At 44.5% G+C, this 20,781-nt stretch overlaps 1 protein-coding gene across 2 annotated transcripts in view; it reads left to right on the forward strand.

Moving 5' to 3' along the window:
- The first annotated feature begins 15,774 nt into the window (after nucleotides 1-15,774).
- PSPC1 (paraspeckle component 1) overlaps nucleotides 15,775-20,781 on the forward strand; it is a 95,446-nt gene continuing 90,439 nt past the window's right edge. The window contains exon 1 of one of the 2 annotated variants that reach the window (XR_008443512.1): nucleotides 15,775-16,312. Coding sequence is in view for 1 of the 2 variants with exons in the window: in XM_054015501.1 (XP_053871476.1) it covers nucleotides 15,944-16,312 (369 nt within the window). In the remaining variant the exon portion in view is untranslated. The remainder of the gene's footprint in view (nucleotides 16,313-20,781) is intronic. The other variant, XM_054015501.1, reaches the window with a different exon arrangement.

A 20,781-nucleotide genomic window follows, 5' to 3' on the forward strand; every position in this document is an offset into this window, starting at 1 on the left:
AGAGTCATTTCATTCATATTGCTCCCTCACGATGGTTGCATGCTATCCCTGTCCTCAAGTTGTGAGCGGGGATGAGATATCGTGGAGGAGAGGTTACTACTTAAAGGACAATTAATATCTGTGCAGATTTTTGCTAGAAAATCTGCTGGGTCTTTTTGTTTTTGGGGAATGCATGTGTGTGTGAGAGAGAAACATAATCATAGAGTTTAAGGCCTGATGGGACCACCAGAGCATCTAGTATGACTTCCTGAATATTACAGGCCACTAAACACCACCCAGCCACTCCACACCAAATCCAACAACCAGAATTGACCAAAGTATTACGGCCCTCAGGAGGCTAAGCTGTTGTGTGCCATAGGCTGTGAACAGGGGGGACCCAGGTGTACCAAGGCCTGAGGTGCCTGCAATGTCAGGAAATTGATTTAATGAGCATGCAGCATAGAACAGCAGCTCCTCTTTTTTGCCTGCTTCTGGCCAAACATCCCCCAATACTCATGGAGCCCAACTTCACAGTCTTCACATAGAAAGGCTTCTTTGGGTTCATAGCAATTGGAGAACATGTTCCATAGACTTGCCCCCCGGCTCCAACCATCCTGGGTTATAACTCCATTTTACCTCAAATTCTACTCCTTATGCTGCCCTCTGTAGTACAGAACTGTGGAGAGTATGGGAACCAGAGTTTCCTGTAGTGAGCTATTCTCCCACCTGGTTATTACACTACTTACTTATATTAACTGCTGCTGCAGCTGAATTTTACAGGCATTAGAGCTGGTTGGGATTTATTTTATAAAACATTTTTCTGCTGGAAAATACCAATTTGTCAAAAATTAAACTTTTCCCAGGAAAGGGTTGATTTTGACAAACGTTCTGTTTCCAAAACATTTCGGGGGAGGGGGGAGTTTCAGAATTGTTGAAATATCCTGTTTCAACATTTTCTAAACAAAGTTCTGTTTTTCATGTCAAAATAACTTCTTGTATTGAAATTTAAATTAATTTATAATTTAAAACAAAAAAAAATGTCAAAACTGAAACATTAAGAATTTATTAAAATGAAATATTTGGATTGACTCAAATCTGAAAGTTTTTGCTTTTCAACAAAAATTTGACTCTTCGAATTGGCAATTTGGGACTGGAAAAATGGTCAACATGTCAAAATCCCACAGGACGGGAAAACCATTTCCCAGCCAGCTTTATCAGGCACCTCCCATTGACAGACATCAGTAAACCCAAAGATGTTTAAGACAAAGTATTAGTTAAACTTCCAAAAAAGAAGAGTTCCGACTTTCCTGACTCAAATACAAATGCCCTCCCTCACCAAGCAGAAAAACACATTGAGCCTAGACTTGAAGAAGAGGAAGGAACAAAACATATAAGGATGCATCATATGTTCCAGGACAGTAGTCCACTGTCTATCTGTAAACCTATTTGTCTTGTTTAATCAAACTCTTTAGACTTATTGGACATTTAAAGCCTCAATAAAGTTTTGGGGTGTGAATCCATTCACAAAAAAAAAAAAAAAAGTCCTGGTGCCTCATTTGTTTGGAAAATTATAGGAATAAGTTATTGTGCAAAGACTGTAGGAAAAAGTAGGCAAGAAATGTTCTAGGCAGCTTGAACGGAGATAAAAAAGCATAGTCTGTGATGTAAAGATCAAGATGCAAGAAGCGAATTCTCCTGGACAGGGGGAGGTGGCGACAGGAGGAAAGTAAAAAACCCAACAAAAAATCATGAAGTCACTGGATTTCTATTACATTTTAGTGGTTATCAAGTAAATCTTCACACAACTTTATTTAATCTTTTAAAAATATGTATAGCACTGACTGCAGTACTGTTGGCACTTTACAATCTTTTAAACATCAGCTTGAACCGGCTTTTATTGCACAGTTAAACTCTCTCATTTCATCCCTTCAACACTGGCTGATTGAGAAGCTCCTTTTCATAACAGTCCATAATGGGAGCTGCCTTTTGACTACAAGTGATCTGATTTAGCACTTGATGGTGTGTGGGTTGTTGTTATTGTTTTTTTTTTTTTAAGGTCTCAGTAGGCACATTGCAATGAGTTTTACATACTAAGCACTTCAGGATCAAGTGCAGTGTCTGTTACACTGATCAAGTATTCTCTACTTGTTCTGTCAGTGTATTTTTCATTTAAAATATAACTGTTTTAGGAAAAATGTCAAGTGTGCCTGTGTGCCTCCCTTGAATGCTGCTACACTACAAGTTTTCACAACTAAACCATGGCTGTCCAAAGCTGCATCCATTATTAGGTCACTTCACTTGAGATCCTGTAATATGGCACACTTATATGAAGTGATTATGCAACTCTGTAGAAGGTGATAGTATTATAATATATTCATAAACTTATTTAATTAACGGGAGTTATTTTTTAGGGAGTGTGATGGGGTGTTTACCCCCATAGTAGCCTGGAAAGGGTTAATGAGGCTCTGAAGGGGCCAATTAACCAGACAGGCCAAACCTGAAGAGAATTAGGTGGTCTAAGTAACCCCAGACAGATGATATAGCCCACTTGAGAAGGAACAGGTAGGGTTACTATATGCAAGGAAGTTGGCAGCAGAAGAGTGCTGCAAGCTCGGGAGCTTGCAGAAGACATTAGAGAAGGAAGGAAGGAAGGAAACAAACCTAAGGGGAGAAGGTGTAGGAAAAGGCTGAGGTTTAAGATGGTACAGACCTTGGCCACTGATTAGATGGTCCCTGTACAGGAACCCGGAGGTGGGCCTGGGTTCCCCTACCAGCTGCTGGGGAAGTGGCACAATCAGGACAGTGGATTTGAACACTGCCTGGGATGGTTCATCCTGTGGGACTTTGATACCCCAGAAGGGGGAAAATACATAGTGACCTGGCTGAAGGGCCAAGCCATGATGAGAGAGCACCCTAAGTCCCAGAGAGTGAGGGGGGGATGCTACAGAGTGTGTGAATGAGTGATGGAAGGAATTAATTCCCAGAGCAACCAGGAGGAGGTGCCCTAAAGGTCAGAGAACCCTGTTATAGGGAGCCTATGCATACTCCCACTCAGGGAATTCAAAGTGCCTGCACCACAATGATCCAGACTGTTCTGGGAAGTTGGGCCCTTTGGGAGTTGCATGGGGGCTGCCTCACATCACTGAATGTTCGGTGCTCAAGGAGGAGGAGGAAGCTAAAGGAGCTCAGTTTATGTCCCTGTCTGACCCGCAGAGACAACTAACTCTATTTTTTACCTTGTATATAGTTAGTTTTTAGAATTTAACTAGTGTTTAACATAGTTTTTAGAAAAGTTTTAGAATAGAGTCATATTTTGGGGTAACTTTACCTATTTCCCCCTTACCTCTGGATTCCACAACTGACCTCAGAATGATCTGTGAAGAATGCAAGCTTAAAGAAACTCTTGCATGTGATAATGGGAAAGCAGACATTCACCAGAGCTGTTTCTTCAACTTAGTCCCCTGTACAGATCTCAATTCCTGCTCTCAGTAGCCAATATTGAACATTCCTCAGTTCCTAAGCCATCTATGACTCCACGACTCATGTCCCAAACCTAAACCAGCTAAGTCTTCTAACCCTGGTTCTGACACTGCTGTTATAGAATCAACATCTCCAGTCTTCCTCTCTGCCTTCAGTTCAATCTCCTACTCCTCAGGATCACAGGGAGGACAGAAAGTGTACTGAAAATGGTTCTGCAGGGCTGAAGAAAAGGACCAGAAAAAGATAAGTGGGACTGCATTGTGTCAGCACCAAATACGTAAACTTGTTGCACAACTAATTGGTATTGTGGCTTGCCAAGACATGCCATGACTCCATCACAGGTGGGTTTTGAGGCTTCTGCTGATAATGTCCATAAAATGGAATTGAGAAAGAGCAGACATTATCCTGCCCCTGCTATTTCCTACAGAACTTCCTCCACTCAGCATTACATACCTCCCTAGGAGGATTTTATATACCCTCTACCAGTCAACCAGGATGAGGGAAGTCTAGCCTACTGGTCAGAGTGGGCATCAGCACTCAAGGGCTAGGGTCAAGCTAGAGTCAGTAGTCAGGAGCCAGAGCCAAGAGTCAAAACAGAGGCAGGAACTGGAGCAAGCAGGGTAACAGGTAAGGAGGGGTTCAAGGCAGGGGCAGGACAGAGGCAAGGCTGGGAGCAACACAGGAGCAGGCACAGTGGTGGGCATAAGTGTTGAGAAGCCAGTGAGCTGCTGCTACTGCTGGCTTCTGCAGCTGATCAGGCAGTGTGGCTAATCAGGCAGCTTACTGCAGGCCAGCTGTACTGATGAGGCTGCTTGGAGACTAGCTCTGCTGCAGGCCCTGATTACTGATAGTACCTCCCCAGAGGCCTTGAGACCTGATTTCTCAGGGGTAAGTATGTTGAAAGGTGTGTAGGCAATTCAGGGCATGGATGTGTTCTGCAGGTTCCCATGAACGTTCATCAGGGCCATATCCATCCCAGTTAATTAGCTACTGTAGTTTTCCTCAAATCTGACAAGAGTCTGAAATCTGCCAAACCACATATTCTTCTTGGCCCTGAACAGTTATAGGGGGAGGGGGGAGTAGTATGGGTTGGGAAGGGGTTCTTGACTAATGGTTTTAGAAGAGAGACAGGGAAGACTGGTATCAAAGGGGTAGCTGTGTTTGTTGCTTTTTACAGATCCAGACTAAGAGTCCTGTGGCACCTTATAGACTAATAGATGTAGTGGAGCATAAGCTTTCATGTGTCTGACGAAGTGGGTATGCACCCACGAAAGCTTATGCTCCACTACATCTATTAGTCTATAAGGTACCACAGGACTCTGTTGCTTTTTATGGAAGACTGGGTGAATCTTGAGGGAATCTGGGAACTGTAACTTGAAAGTGACCAGGTTAATTTGTTTCATGATCTGGAAAGGCCCCGGGTACTTATGGTCCAGCTTTGTGGAGGGGTGAATTGATTGCAGATTCCAGGTGGACAAGCACACCTTATCCCTTATCCCTAAGCCAGGTGTTGGCTGGCAGGACCACGTGGCATACCATTTGTAGGTTGCCTTGGTGACTCCTAATTGCCTCTGGAGTTCTTAGTGTACATGCTGGATGTGGGTTTTGAGTTTGGTAACAGCAGGCATCAGCAATTCAGAGGGGATCTCTGGATGAGCATGAAGATGGAAACCATAGTTAGCAAAGAAGAGTGTCTGCTTGGTGGAGGCATATATGGCATTGTTGTTAACACAAACTCGGCATGAGGGATCAGGGACAGCCACAAGTGTTGGAACAATTTTTATAGTGGGGGTGCTGAGAGCCATTTAACCAAACTGTAAACCCTGTATATAATGGAAACCACTTCAAGCCAGCGGGGGGTGGCAGCACCCCCCGCAAGCCTAGTTCCAGCACTTATAGGGACAGTCAATCATCCTGATGACAGTTTAGGATGCAAAGTAGGTACTGTTCAAGGACCTAACTGACCCATGCCTCCTGCCCATTGGTGTTGGGATCATAGGCTGTTGAGGTTGTGATAAAGTTCCTCCTCTACCCTGGTGGGTCCTGCACCTATTGGCAGATTTTGCTTGCCTCAGAGATTCACAGTAGCTCTCAGTTTGGCCACTTTCATGGCTCAAATCTGCTGTTCACTCAGATAACCTCATCACTGGCCAGTATGGGGAAAAGAGTAAGAACAATCCCCACAGTTTCTGCTGATCCACCATGTGGGTCGGGGAACAGCCCAGAGACCTTCCCCTCTGGTGGAATCTCCTGTTTTGGATCAGGAGTTGAGAGGTTTGGGGGGGAATCCGGGCCCACCCTCTACCCGGGTTCCAGCCCAGGGCCCTGTGGACTGCAGCTGTTTAGAGTGCCTTCTGGAACAGCTGCACAACAGCTACAATTCCCTGTGCTACTTCCCTATAGCCTCCTCCCAACACCTTCTTTGTCTTTACCACGGGAACTTCCTCCTGATGTCTGTTAACGTTTATACTCCTCAGTCCTCCAGCAGCATATCCTCTCACTCCCAGCTCCTTGTGCACATCTCACTAACTGGAGTGAGAGCCTTTTTAAACCAGGTGTTCTGATTAGCCTTAATTAATTCTAGCAGCTTCCCAATTAGCTACAGGTGTCCTAATTAGCCTACCTGCCTTAATTAGTTCTAGAAAGTTCCTGAGTGTTAAGGAATAGTCCCTGTTATCTTACCCAGGGAAAAGGGACCTGCTTAACCTGGAACTAATGTATCTACCTTCGACCACTCTCTTATAGCCATCTGGCCTGACCCTATTACAAAGTTAAGATCTGAACACTCAGGCATCATAGAAATTCTCACTAGAAGTGGGAAATAAACTGGGATCCTCAGTCAGACACCACACCTATAGGTAAGCCATGCAGATAAAAGATGTTGCTCACAAACAGGTAGGCTGTCTGCTCAGTAGAGGGAAGTGCTCGACATGGAACAAAATGCACCATCTTAGTTAAATGGTCAACCTCCATTAGAATGGTAGTGTGCCCTTGGGAGGGTGGTAATTCGACGATAAAATCTATTGATATGATGACGACCCAAGGCCAAGGTGGAGTGGGTAAGGGCTGGAGAAGACCAGCAGTCTTGAATGGGGGGTATTGGTCCAGGTGCAAAGGTCAAAGGACTCTGGGTAAGACCCAACAGAAGTGTGCATAGCACCCACCGAAAGTTCCTGGAAACCAGTTCTTGGGTCTTAAAATGGCCAAAGTGGCCTGCTAGGAGAGCTTTGAGGCAAAGTTGTAGGACTCAAAGCCAAGTGGCCCCTTCGGGCACATAGATGCATCCCTTGTGGTGTAGGATCATGTCCTGGAATGTGAAGCCTGTGGAGGACTGGTCCTGGTCTAAGTCTTGACGGGTTTGGATTGCAAAGGGATCACTTGGTAACTGAGAGCAGATGGAGGTCAGAGGCCAGATAACTTCAGAAATGAAGTTTGAGGGCTTGAGAATCATGGACATAGTCTCCTCACCAGGTTTGTAGTACTCATTTTTTGTGACCATGCATCTGCCTTCTTGTTCCTTGTCCCTGGCCAGTAGGTGACAACAAACTCAAATAGCATGAATAAGAGAGATCAGCATGCCTGCCACTGGTTCAGGTGCCTGGCCATTTTTAGGTATTGCAAATTTTTATGGTCTGTCAGGACTTGGACTGGGAACCCTAGCACCCTCCAGAAGATGGAACCATTCTTCAAAGGCTGCTTTGATGGCCCCAAACTGGATATGACACAGAGGCGACTCGTGGGTTGTGCACCAAGATTTCTCCCTTGTAGTTGGTCCTGCTATCTCCTCATGGAGGAATGTTGGGGGGGGGGGGGCGAGGGGTGGTGCCAGGAGCTCTGTGCCTGCTGGGCAATTTCCTCACATGTGCTGTGTAAGGGGAGGGCAAGAGAGCACTGACCTCACAGCAGAACTCCAGCTTTGGGCCGTTTTCAATAAGAGCCAGGCAGCTGAGCTGCTTCCCAATCCAGGTGTGTGCTTAGCTGCTCGTCCCAGTGCATGGGGGGTGGTGAACAGGATAACGAGAGGCTTTTTTTAAGCAACTAACAAAATCATCCAAAGCCCAAGATTTGGTGGTGATGGGGGACTTCAACTATCCGGATATATGTTGGGAAAATAACACAGCGGGGCACAGACTATCCAACAAATTCTTGGACTGCATTGCAGACAACTTTTTATTTCAGAAGGTTGAAAAAGCTACTGGGGGGAAGCTGTTCTAGACTTGATTTTAACAAATAGGGAGGAACTCGTTGAGAATTTGAAAGTAGAAGGCAGCCTGGGTGAAAGTGATCATGAAATCATAGAGTTCACAGTTCTAAGGAAGGGTAGAAGGGAGTACAGCAAAATAGAGACAATGGATTTCAGGAAGGCAGATTTTGGGAAGCTCAGAGAGCTGATAGGTAAGGTCCCATGGGAATCAAGACTGAGGGGAAAAACAACTGAGGAGAGTTGGCAGTTTTTCAAAGGGACACTATTAAGGGCCCAAAAGCAAGCTATTCCGCTGGTTAGGAAAGATAGAAAATGTGGCAAAAGACCACCTTGGCTTAACCAAGAGATCTTGCATGATCTAAAAAATAAAAAGGAGTCATATAAAAAATGGAAACTAGGACAGATTACAAAGGATGAATATAGGCAAACAACACAGGAATGCAGGGGCAAGATTAGAAAGGCAAAGGCACAAAATGAGCTCAAACTAGCTACTGGAATAAAGGGAAACAAGAAGACTTTTTATCAATACATTAGAAGCAAGAGGAAGACCAAAGACAGGGTAGGCCCACTGCTTAGTGAAGAGGGAGAAACAGTAACAGGAAACTTGGAAATGGCAGAGATGCTTAATGACTTCTTTGTTTCGGTCTTCACCGAGAAGTCTGAAGGAATGCCTAACATAGTGAATGCTAATGGGAAGGGGGTAGGTTTAGCAGATAAAATAAAAAAAGAACAAGTTAAAAATCACTTAGAAAAGTTAGATGCCTGCAAGTCACCAGGGCCTGATGAAATGCATCCTAGAATACTCAAGGAGCTAATAGAGGAGGTATCTGAGCCTCTAGCTATTATCTTTGGAAAATCATGGGAGACGGGAGAGATTCCAGAAGACTGGAAAAGGGCAAATATAGTGCCCATCTATAAAAAGGGAAATAAAAACAACCCAGGTAACTACAGACCAGTTAGTTTAACTTCTGTGCCAGGGAAGATAATGGAGCAAGTAATTAAGGAAATCATCTGCAAACACTTGGAAGGTGGTAAGGTGATAGGGAACAGCCAGCATGGATTTGTGAAGAACAAATCATGTCAAACCAATCTGATAGCTTTCTTTGATAGGATAACGAGCCTTGTGGATAAGGGTGAAGCTGTGGATGTGGTATACCTAGACTTTAGTAAGGCATTTGATACAGTCTCGCATGATATTCTTATCGATAAACTAGGCAAATACAATTTAGATGGGGCTACTATAAGGTGGGTGCATAACTGGCTGGATAACCGTACTCAGAGAGTTGTTATTAATGGTTCCCAATCCTGCTGGAAAGGCATAACGAGTGGGGTACCACAGAGGTCTGTTTTGGGACCGGCGCTGTTCAATATCTTCATCAACGACTTAGATATTGGCATAGAAAGTACGCTTATTAAGTTTGCGGATGATACCAAACTGGGAGGGATTGCAACTGCTTTGGAGGACAGGGTCATAATTCAAAATGATCTGGACAAATTGGAGAAATGGTCTGAGTTAAACAGGATGAAGTTTAACAAAGACAAATGCAAAGTGCTCCACTTAGGAAGGAAAAATCAGTTTCACACATACAGAATGGGAAGAGACTGTCTAGGAAGGAGTATGGCAGAAAGGGATCTAGGGGTTATAGTGGACCACAAGCTGAATATGAGTCAACAGTGTGATGCTGTTGCAAAAAAAGCAAACATGATTCTGGGATGTATTAACAGGTGTGTTGTGAGCAAGACACGAGAAGTCATTCTTCCGCTCTACTCTGCTCTGGTTAGGCCTCAGCTGGAGTACTGTGTCCAGTTCTGGGCACCGCATTTTAAAAAAGATGTGGAGAAATTGGAAAGGGTCCAGAGAAGAGCAACAAGAATGATTAAAGGTCTTGAGAACATGACCTATGAAGGAAGGCTGAAAGAATTGGGTTTGTTTAGTTTGGAAAAGAGAAGACTGAGAGGGGACATGATAGCAGTTTTCAGGTATTTAAAAGGGTGTCATAAGGAGGAGGGAGAAAACTTGTTCACCTTAGCCTCTAAGGATAGAACAAGAAGCAATGGGTTTAAACTGCTGCAAGGGAGGTCTAGGTTGGACATTAGGAAAAAGTTCCTAACTGTCAGGGTGGTTAAACACTGGAATAAATTGCCTAGGGAGGTTGTGGAATCTCCATCTCTGGAGATATTTAAGAGTAGGTTAGATAAATGTCTATCAGGGATGGTGTAGACAGTATTTGGTCCTGCCATGCGGGCAGGGGACTGGACTCGATGACCTCTCGAGGTCCCTTCCAGTCCTTGAATCTATGAGACTACCCCTGCAGGGAGCCACTGGGGCCGGGTCAAACCCACCCTCAGCAAACTCGCCTGGCTCCAGGAAGCTTCACATCCCCTGACCCCATCACTCCTCAGCTGTGAGGGGAGGGGTCACTCTATAGGGAGCTACCCTCCTATTTGCCCAACTCCAGTGCATCCGGACCCCCAGCCCCTGGAATCCTCCCACTGAGCTCCCCACACCTGAATCCCCACATCGCCAAGTCTCACCCCCTGCATCCAGAGCCCCTCACACCCAGACCTCTCCAATGAACCCCCCCACACCTGAATCCCCACCCCACTGAGCCTCACCCTCTGCATCCAGAGCCCACCCCCCCCACTGAGCCCCTCCCAAATATAGAAGTCCTTGGATATGGTGGGAACAGCATGGATCTTGGCAAAGTTTAGGTCCATAAAATTACCTGAGGCCCCCGAGTTGTCTAGGGTCTGTAGAAGGATCTTGGGGCTTACTGCTAGTCAGATTAATAGAAATATTCAGAGAAACTGACTCAGGGATCCTGTTGTGCCAACTGTGGCCCATGGGTGCTGGGAACCACCGAAGTTGGGAGAAGACCAACTCAGCTTGGACCCACTCCTAAGGGCTGGGGATCTGGTCTTTCCTGGCCCCGTTCTGCCTTAGTCTTCACTGGACATGTCAAGGCAAGATGGCCAGGTTCTTCAGACTATAAACACAAACCTAATGCCCAGCATTGGTGCTTCTCCAAGTTGGAGAGGTGTGGATGAACCTGGTTGGTTTGCAGGAGCTCTGATGTCAGGGAAGACCTGCCTATTTGCGATGTCGGGGCAGGGTGAATGGCGGCTTCCAGAAAATCGGGGTATGCTAATGACAATGTTCCATGAGGTGGAAGTTGATTCTGATGCACAAATCAATCAGATTGTTCAAACTGGACAGAGGCTCCATCCATGCAAAATCGTCCTTTATATCCTCATTTAAGCCCAAGTGGAAATGGTGATGCTGTGCTGCCTCATTCCACTCAGTGTCAGAAGAAAAAATGATGAAATTCAACAGCATAGTTGGTATGGCCTGGCCTCCTTGCCATAAGGTGTGAAGGGCTGCCTTGGTGGTCTGCACATAGTTGGGATCACCGAAGATGATGGACATAGCTTGAATAAATTCCTCTAATTGTCACAAGAGGGAGATGGACTGTTTCAGGAAGCCAAGGCCTGAATCAACAAATTTAAGATGAGCCCACAGGGGCCTTATCCATGGGAAATGATTGATGGTGGAGGAGAAACAGCAGCCAACATTGGTTCAGGAACCTCTGAAACGTGTCCCAATCTCTGTCAAATTTGGCAGCAGGGAGTCCCCCAGAACTTACACCAGCAGTTAGGTGTATCTCTTAGGGTTGGTGGGCCAGACCTGCTGCATTCTTCTCTGGCCATATGCAGAGTCCTCTGGTGGGGTGGTGTTGGTGGAGCCTCCTCGAGCAGTGCATCTTAAGTTAGCATCTCATTAATTTGAACAGGGCAATTTCTCCCCTCAGATCTACTGTTTTAGGTTGTCTGCAGACATTGCTGCATCAGTTGTGTCATCCTGTGTTCATGTTTAGGAAGCAAAGCTTGAAAACAGGAGAGCTAAAACCTTTTTTTAAAATGTAATCTGAGATTCTGATGTAATCACATGACTCCTGGAGCTGGGTCCTAGGCACAGTCCTGTAGTCCTGCCACAACCTGACAGAATGATTGATACTTTGGGGCTTCAGTCTACTTTTATCCAGCAGAAGGAAAAGATAATTTCTGACATCTTCAGAGCTGGGCACCCGGTCACCAGCCGCTGCTCTCTGGCCACCCAGCTCTGAAGGCAGCGCAGAAGTAAGGGTGGCAGTACTGCAGCCCCCCTAAAATAACTATGCAACCCCCTTGCAACTCCCTTTTGGGTCAAAACCCTCAATTTGAGAAACATTGGTCTCCCCAGTGAAATCTGTATAGTATAGAGTAAAAGCACACAAAAGACCAGATTTCACGGTGGAAGACCAGATATCACAGTCCGTGACACATTTTCATGACCATGAATTTGGTAGGGCCATACCTATACTGAATGCCCCAGAGAGGGACTCCTTTTTTCTACATTAACCATCCTTTGTTTCTCAGCAACTGCTGTGGCCACTAGCTGAGAAATCAAGGTCTCAGAGATTTTCTCCTCTTCTGCTCCAGAAGACTGGATATCAGAGGCAAATAGGTACAGGAAAATAACTGCTTTTGGTTGCATTTAATCTGGAAGGGGTTAATACATTGCAGTGAGTATTCTGACATACCTATTTTGCTTCAGTCTTCACTAAAAAAGTTAATTATGATCAGGTGCTTAACACAATTAATACTAACACGACAGAAAGAACAGGTTAATGAAAATTTACATAAGTTAGATGTATTCAAGTTGGCAGGGGTTGACAAAATTCACCCTAGGGTATTTAAGGAACTAGGTAAAGCAATCTCTGAACCATTAGTAATTATCTATGAGAACTTGGAGCACGGGTGAGATCCTAGTGACTGAAGAAGGGCAAACATAATACCTATCTTTCAAAGGGTAACAAAGAGGATCAGGGGAATTATAAACCAGTCAGTCTAACTTCAATACTTGGAAAAATACTGGACCAAATTATTCAACAATAAGTTTGCAAGCATTTAGAGCAGTGGGGGCAACCTGCGGCCCATCAAGGTAAGCTGATTGTGGGCCGCGAGACATTTTGCGGCAAGCATGGCCCCCCGCAGCTCCCAGTGGCCACGGTTCGCCGTTCCCAGCCAATGGGAGCTGTGGGAAGTGGCGGCCAACACATCCCTGCGGCCCGAGGGGTCTGTTCTGGGTCTAGTAATATTCAATTTTCATTCATGACTTGGATAAAGAAGTAGAGAGTATGCTTATAAGATTTGTGAATGATTCCAGGCTGGGTGAGGTTGCAAGCACTTTGGAGGACAGGATTAGAATTCAAAATGACCTTGACAAATTGGAGAATTGATCTAAAATCAACAAGATGCAATTCAGAAAAGACAAGTGCAAAGTACTTCATTTACAAAGGAAAAATCAAATGCACAAATACAAAATGGGGAATAACGGGCTAGGCAGTGGTACTGCTGAAAAAGATCTGGAGGTGGTAGTGGAACACAAATTGAATATGAGCCAACAATGTGATGCAGTTGTGAAACAGACTTATAGAATTGTGGGGTATATTAACAGGATTGTTGTATGTAAGACATGCTAAGTAATTGTCCCACTCTGCTCAGCACTGGTGAAGCCTTAGCTGGAGTACTGTGTCCAGTTTTGACACCACACTTTAGGAAAGATGTGGAGAAATTAGAGAGAGCCAAGAGGAGAGCAACAAAAATGATAACAGGTTTAGAAAACATGACTATGAGGAAGGGTTAAAAAAACTGGGCATGTTTAGTCTTGAGAAAAGAAGATTAAGAGGGGGGATCTGATAACAGTCTTCAAATATATTAAGAGCTGTTATAAAAAGGATGGTGAGCAATTGTTCTCTATGTCCACTGAAGGCAGGACAAGAAGTAACGGGCTTAATGTGCAGGAAGGGTGATTTAGGTTACATATTAGGAAAAAATGTCTAACTATAAGGATAGTTAAGTACTGGAATAGGCTTCCAAGGGTGATTTGTGGAATCCCAGTCATTGGAGGTTTTTAAGAACAGGTTAGACAAACATGTCAAAGATGGCCTAGGTATATTTGATCCTCCCTCAGCAGGGGGATGGACTAGATGACCTCTCAAGGTCCTTCCAGCCCTACATTTCTGATTGTACCACACATTTCCCTGCTTGACTGGGCTACAGCTGCACAAAAAGTTCCAGATCACTTATTTGTTTGTTTGGGTAAACTGCCTGCCCAAGTCCATCTCCTATTTTTGAACACAGTTTAAGTGACTGGTAAGAAATAGCTGAGGGCATATTATATTTCAGATGTTGCTGCATTACACACTGGAAGGATTAGTACACTGCTTTCTATTTTAGTTGGGAGTCTGAGTATATCTTTCTTGTAAGCTGGAGTACAGGCAAAGTACTTTAGTTGGAAAATATTGCCAAACATATATTCTGTGACCTAGCAATGTTTGTGAGGGATACAGCTTTCAAAGTTACTCCTTTAGAATGCTTTCCTCAAGGATGCTTTCCTCAAGCTCAAACTGGTGAGTCTGACAATCAAATTTCTGGCAGCCTTTGTTTCCTTGACTAAGATCAGCATTACCCATAGGAGTAAAAGGGAAGATATATTCAGAGACATTGGCTTTTCCCCTCACTTTTTCCAGATTCTAATGACATGGCCTGCAAATAAATGTTGTACTAACTACGTTTGGTTAGATTTGATTAAGCATCTTGTAAATGTGGTATGTTTAGAAGATTACTCTCTCCATTGAGACCCAGCAGCCTTACATTGTATAATTATGCTTAGTAGTGAATTGAACAGAGAAAGGAAGCCCACTAATACATTTTAAATTAGAAGTTCTCGCCATCTTATTTCTCTAAGACCACAAAGGATAGACAATTCATTCTAGGTTTCCCATTTTTCTTTCCAATTGATTTGATTAAAATTCTTGAGACAATCCTGGATTTAGTCACCGGATGGCACTGTAATGATATTCTCTTGTAATCCTCTCTGAATAGCTGAGGTTTCATTTGAAGTGACCCATAACATTGTCTACAATGAAAAATTATTGCAACTTTTTCAAAAGAGTTCTAACACTCCATTATTTGCAGTTTTACTTTGAACTTTGGCAGGGAGATAGTTCTGGGAAGGGCTCTTTATTGGCCTCATGCAAATCCATTCAGATTTTTCCAAGTTAAAGGTTTTGACAATTGCCACTGCCTGTCTTTGTCTGACACAGCACATGCTATTTTTGGAAATACACCAAAATCCCATAACATGCCATTAGCATGGCACATGCAGCTCCCTGGTACTTCAGCATTTTCCACTCAGAGCCAAACCTTCAGATGGGACAGACAAAAATGCATGATGATGGTCATTATCCTCTTCAACCTGCTGCAGCTTTTCCCTATCCCTCTACATTTTGGTCTAGGTCCAGGAGAATATATAATGTACTAAGGCCTAGTCCTAGGCAACCACAGATTCTAATCTAGACTCACCTGTTTTACTAACTGGTGTTGTTAATTCTGTGCCTTTCACAATCCTTATTACTGATCACAAAGTGACAGGTTATACAAATTGGGAATACAGCACAGATCTCTATCTAGTGCAGCAGAACCTGGTCTCAAAATTAAGAACAAATAAACTGCTTGTGTGAAAACATGCTTAAGTAGCAGTCATGCATCCCCTCTATTCCCTACCCCGCTTGTTTGTTTTGAATCTTGTTTATTTCAAGGGCCTGATCCTCCAAATATACACATGCAAATTAGGGGGGTACTGCTAGTAATGTTCTGCACGTGTGTTTGCAGGATTATGGTCTAAGCGAGTAAGCACTTTAGGGCAGTGACTACTATAATGAAACCCCAGACTTTTTCAGGCCTTTAGATATAGCGTAGCTTTACGATGAAGGACCCAAAACTGCTTCACTCCCTATAGAGATCCACTAAAACACAGCCGTTTCGACAGAGGATGGCTACTAAAAAGGGTGCGGTAGGATTTAAAAGGGCAACCCCCTGCTCTTCTGAAAAGCGCCATGGGATGAACGTCCCAGCACAGCGAACGGGGCACTCCGGGACACAAGCAAATCTGCCCCCACCCCATTGGAGTACGGAACGGCGCGCGCTCCAGCCCACACAGTCCCCGACTAGTCCCAGCTTCCACGCGCTCCCTTCCTCCCGCCGGTGGGAGTCACTGCGCAGGCGCAACGGCTGGGCAGCTGGAGGGAGGGGCTTTCCTTAGAGACGTTAACTCGTTGGGGTTGGCGCCGCCGCCATTTTGAATTCGCTCGCTGGTGGTCCGGTCGGTAGCTGCGGCGGCTCAGTGCGGCTCCGTGACCCCCTGAGAGCGCGAGAGAGACAGAGGGAAGACGAAGCATGGCAGCGAACAGCCGGAACTTGAAACAAGTGCGGATCGAAAACAGCTCCTCGGCGGCCCCGCTCGGCATGGTGGGGGGCGGCGGCCTGAAGGGGCTGCGGGGCCTGGAGGCGGACAACGAGGTAGGGGCCATGGCGCTGGCGCAGGTCAAAGAGGCTGGCGACGAGGAGCAGGAGGTCGGGTTCACCATCGACATCAAGAGCTTCCTCAAGCCCGGCGAAAAGAGCTACACGCAGCGCTGCCGTCTCTTCGTGGGGAACCTGCCCACCGACATCACCGAGGAGGACTTCAAGCGCCTCTTCGAGCGCTACGGGGAGCCCAGCGAGGTCTTCATCAACCGCGACCGCGGCTTCGGCTTCATCCGCCTGGTAAGGACCTCTTTCCCCGTACGTGTCTGCGAGGGAGTCGGACAGGCCTCCCCGCTCCGGTACAGGCACCGTGTGGGGGTCAGTGGGACAGGTCTCGTCTCGGTGTTTGCATCCCGCACAGGCATTGTGTGTGGGGGAGACTGGGACGGACCTCGCCCCTACAGTCGCCTAAACTACACCCCCCTGACACGATGTGTGTGTGGGGGAGAGGGACAGTGCTTGTGTCGTGTCCGTCCGTCCCCCCCGCCTCTGTGTGCCTGTTGGGGGCGGAGTGGGACAGATGTTTCTCCGCAGCCTCCTCTCCTTTCCCTTGTCAGTATGATCAGTGCTAGTGTCACTGCCACCAGCCTTATTGCTTCTCTTCTCCTGCTCCTCCGCCTGGTACAGTTCTTTCTTCCATACCTTGTCATGGTCCCGCTTCCATACACTGATTGCCACCTGCCTTATCACCCCTTTTCTAGCCCCAATAGTGCACACTGCTGCCTGTCCACCTGCATGTCCAGCTGCCTTCATGTCCACCCACCAGTCCCACTTCTTCTACACCAGGGGTTGGCAACCTTTCAGAAGTGGTGTACTGAGTCTTCATTTATTCACTCTAATTTCAGGTTTCGCGTGCCAGTAATACCTTTTAACGTTTTTAGAAGGTCTCTTTCTATAAGTCTATAATATATAACTAAACTATTGTTGTGTGTAAAGTAAATAAGGTTTTTAAAATGTTTAAGAATCTTCATTTAAAATGAAATTAAAAATGCAGAGCCCCCCTGGACCGGTGGCCAGGACCCGGACAGTGTGAGTGCCACTGAAAATCGGCTCTTGTGCCACCTTCGACATGCGTGCCATAGGTTGCCTACCCATGTTCTACACAGATAACCTGATACTGACCTTTTAATTTTCAGTAGTAGAAAATGGAAAATGCTTCTTTGAGTAAGAAAGCATGTTTAGTTGGGTTGAGATGGTTGGCCCATCCTCGTACTGCATTATTTCCAGTAGTTTCTTTGTGTGACTAATTGGATTTTTCCTGTTTATGGTGTAGCATGAAATTAACGTTTTATTATACTTTAAGGGGGAGACTCTGGATACTTCTCCCCTCCTTTTGTACTTTAGTTCTTTGAAAGCCAATATGCACAGTCTGAGCCCGGTAGGATTATTTGCTGTAGGCTTTCATTCATGAAAGCATGAACATCAATTTCAGAGGTATACTGAGGTATACGGAGTTATACCATTTGCATTTTAGTGAAATATATTGTTGTTAGATACAATTGCTGTTTCCTTGAGATCCTTTTGAAAAGGGCCTATATTTTCAAAAGTTGAGAGTACACGTCTATCCTGATATAACGCGGCCCGATATAGCATGAATTCAGATATAACGCAGTAAAGCTGCACTTGCGGGGGGGGGAGGGCTGCGCACTCAAGCAGATCAAAGCAAGTTTGATATAATGCGGTTTCACCTGTAACGCGGTAAGATTTTTTTTTGGCTCCCAAGGACAGTGTTATATCCGGGTAGAGGTGTACCAGTGTTTTTGCATGCCCCACTTAATGGTCTCCACTTTAAGAAACCTTAAAGGGGCCTGCCTGGTTTTTGGGTGATATGTGCTCATCATTTCTGAGGATTTGGTTTCTGGTATCTTATGAAAAAATTGAGGCAGTCAAAACTAGGTTATTGGCCATAGGTTTTAACATGTTAGTCTGCTTGCTATGCTGAGATGCTTTTCATAGCCAAATCGGCTGTAAATAGAGAATGCACAGGGTGGTGGGCATAGAAAGGCAGAGTTAAGATTTTTTGGGGTATTTAAATTGTCAGTTTCCATAATTTACAGTATTTTAGATTTGTTTTAAATTGTAACTTTGCCATTGATTTTTAAAATGTTGCTATACGTAGGCTTTTTTTCTTGACTATATAACGGGGAAAGAATACAGCCCCTTTGCTAGTAGTAGCTGAGAGGATTAAGAAATGGAGCATCTCATGTCACTCTTTTTTGCAGCCTTTTTGGCCAACTGAACAATTTTGCAGAGGTTGTGGAGAAAGCTGTATCCCACTTTCCTTGGTTTGAGGAATGATTCCTGTAGTACAATAACTTGGGGTATAGGTGAAAGAAGTTAAAGGAAAAACTTCAGGATAAGAATGGGAGGGCAACATCAGGGAAGACTGACACTTGGGTTAGATAGATGCAAAAGACACAAAAACAAGTGAAGAGTAATAAACACAACAGGCATAATGAAAATCCCTAGAGAAAACAAAACTCTTTGCTTCTAGAATGTAGCTTGTATTTTACTTTATTTCAGCTATCAGTTCAATCAAAAGTGATAGTGGATAAAAAGAATGGTAACAAAAAAAAATCCCTATAAATTTAAAAAATTCTGTCAGAGTGAATGAGGGAAACTCCCCCCCCCCCCACCCCACCACAGATGCAGAAATAAAAATAATATATATATCCCTATGGAAAAAAAGTTGTGTGAAAGTTCTGAACTCTCTTTGGCTGTCATATAAAGAGTTGCATACTTTTCTGCAGTAGGAATGTGTTAGGGGGATCATCCTCTAACACATGCAAGCAAAACTCATGAATTTAAAGTACGACATCGGCAGAATTGTCACAGATTGAGGTGTCACTAGAGGAGATTTTGGAATTAATTCATAAACTTAACAGTAACAAGTGGTTTGAGCATTGTCCTGCTAAACCCAGGGTTGTGAGTTCAATCCTTGAGGGGGCCACTTAGGGAACTGGGGTAAAAAGCTGTCTGGGGATTGGTCCTGCTTTGAGCAGGGCATTGAACTAGATGACCTCCTGAGGCCCCTTCCAACCCTGATGTTTTATTTTAAGTCATCGGGACCAGATGGCATTCACCCAAGAGTTCTGAAAGAACTCAAATGTAAAGTTGCAGAACTATTAACTATGGTTTGTAACTTGTCTTTTAAATTGGCTTCTGTACCCAATGACTGGAAGATAGTTAATGTAACGCCAATACACCTCTACCCCAATATAACTCGACCCAATATAACACAAATTCGGCTATAACGCGGTAAAGCAGCGCTCAGGGGGGTGGGGCTGCTCGCTTCGGCAGATCAAAGCAAGTTCGATATAACGCGGTTTCACCTATAACGCAGTAAGCTTTTTTGGCTCCCAAGGACAGCGTTATATCGGGGTAGAGGTGTATTTAAAAAAGACTGTAGAGGTGATCCCAGCAATTGCAGACCGGTAAGTCTCACGTTAGTACCGGGCAAATTAGTTGAAACAATAGTAAAGAATAAAATTGTCAGACACATAGAAGAACATAAATTGTTGGGCAAAAGTCAACATGGTTTCTGTAAAGGGAAATCGTGTCTTACTAATCTATTAGAGTTCTTTGAAGGGGTCAACAAACATGTGGACAAGGGGGATAGTTAATTTCCAGAAAGCCTTCGACAAGGTCCCTCACCAAAGGCTCTTAGGTAAATTAAGTTGTTATGGGATAAGAGGGAAGGGTTCTTTCATGGATTGAGAACTGGTTAAAAGACAGGAAACAATGGGTGGGAATAAATGGTAAATTCTCAGAATGGAGAGGGATAACAAGTGGTGTCCCCGAAGGGTCAGTCCGAGGACCAGTCCTATTCAATTTATTCATAAATGATCTGGAGAAAGGGGTAAAAAGTGAGGTGGCAAAGTTTGCAGATGATACTAAACTGCTCAAGATAGTTAAGACCAAAGCAGACTGTGAAGAACTTCAAAAAGATCTCACAAAACTAAGTGATTGGGCAACAAAATGGCAAATGAAATTTAATGTGGATGAATGTAAAGTAATGCACACTGGAAAAAATAGCCCCAACTATATATACAATATGATGGGGGCTAATTTAGCTACAATGAATCAGGAAAAAGATCTTGGAGTCATCGTGGATAGTTCTCTGAAGACGTCCCCGCAATGTGCAGCGGCAGTCAAAAAAGCTAACAGGATGTTAGGAATCATTAAAAAGGGGATAGAAAATAAGATGGAAAGTATCTTATTGCCTTTGTATAAATCCATGGTACGCCCCCATCTTGAATATTGCGTACAGATGTGGTCTCCTCATCTCAAAAAAGATATACTGGCACTAGAAAAGGTTCAGAAAAGGACAACTAAAATGATTAGGGATTTGGAACGGGTACCATATGAGGAGAGATTAAAGAGGCTAGGACTTTTCAGTTTGGAAAAGAGGAGACTAAGGGGGGATATGATAGAGGTATATAAAGTCATGAGTGATGTGGAGAAAGTAGATAAGGAAAAGTTATTTACTCCCTCCCATAATACAAGGACTAGTGGCCACCAAATGAAATTAACGGGCAGCAGGTTTAAAAGAAATAAAAGGAAGTTCTTCTTCACGCAGTGCACAGTCAATTTGTGGAACTCCTTGCCTGAGGAAGTTGTGAAGGCTAGGACTATAACAGCGTTTAAAAGAGAATTGGATGGAGTCATGGAGGTTGGGTCCGTTGATGGCTATTAGCCAGGATGGGTAA

Source organism: Malaclemys terrapin, chromosome 1 (genome assembly GCF_027887155.1).
Source record: "Malaclemys terrapin pileata isolate rMalTer1 chromosome 1, rMalTer1.hap1, whole genome shotgun sequence".
NCBI lineage: Eukaryota > Metazoa > Chordata > Testudines > Emydidae > Malaclemys > Malaclemys terrapin.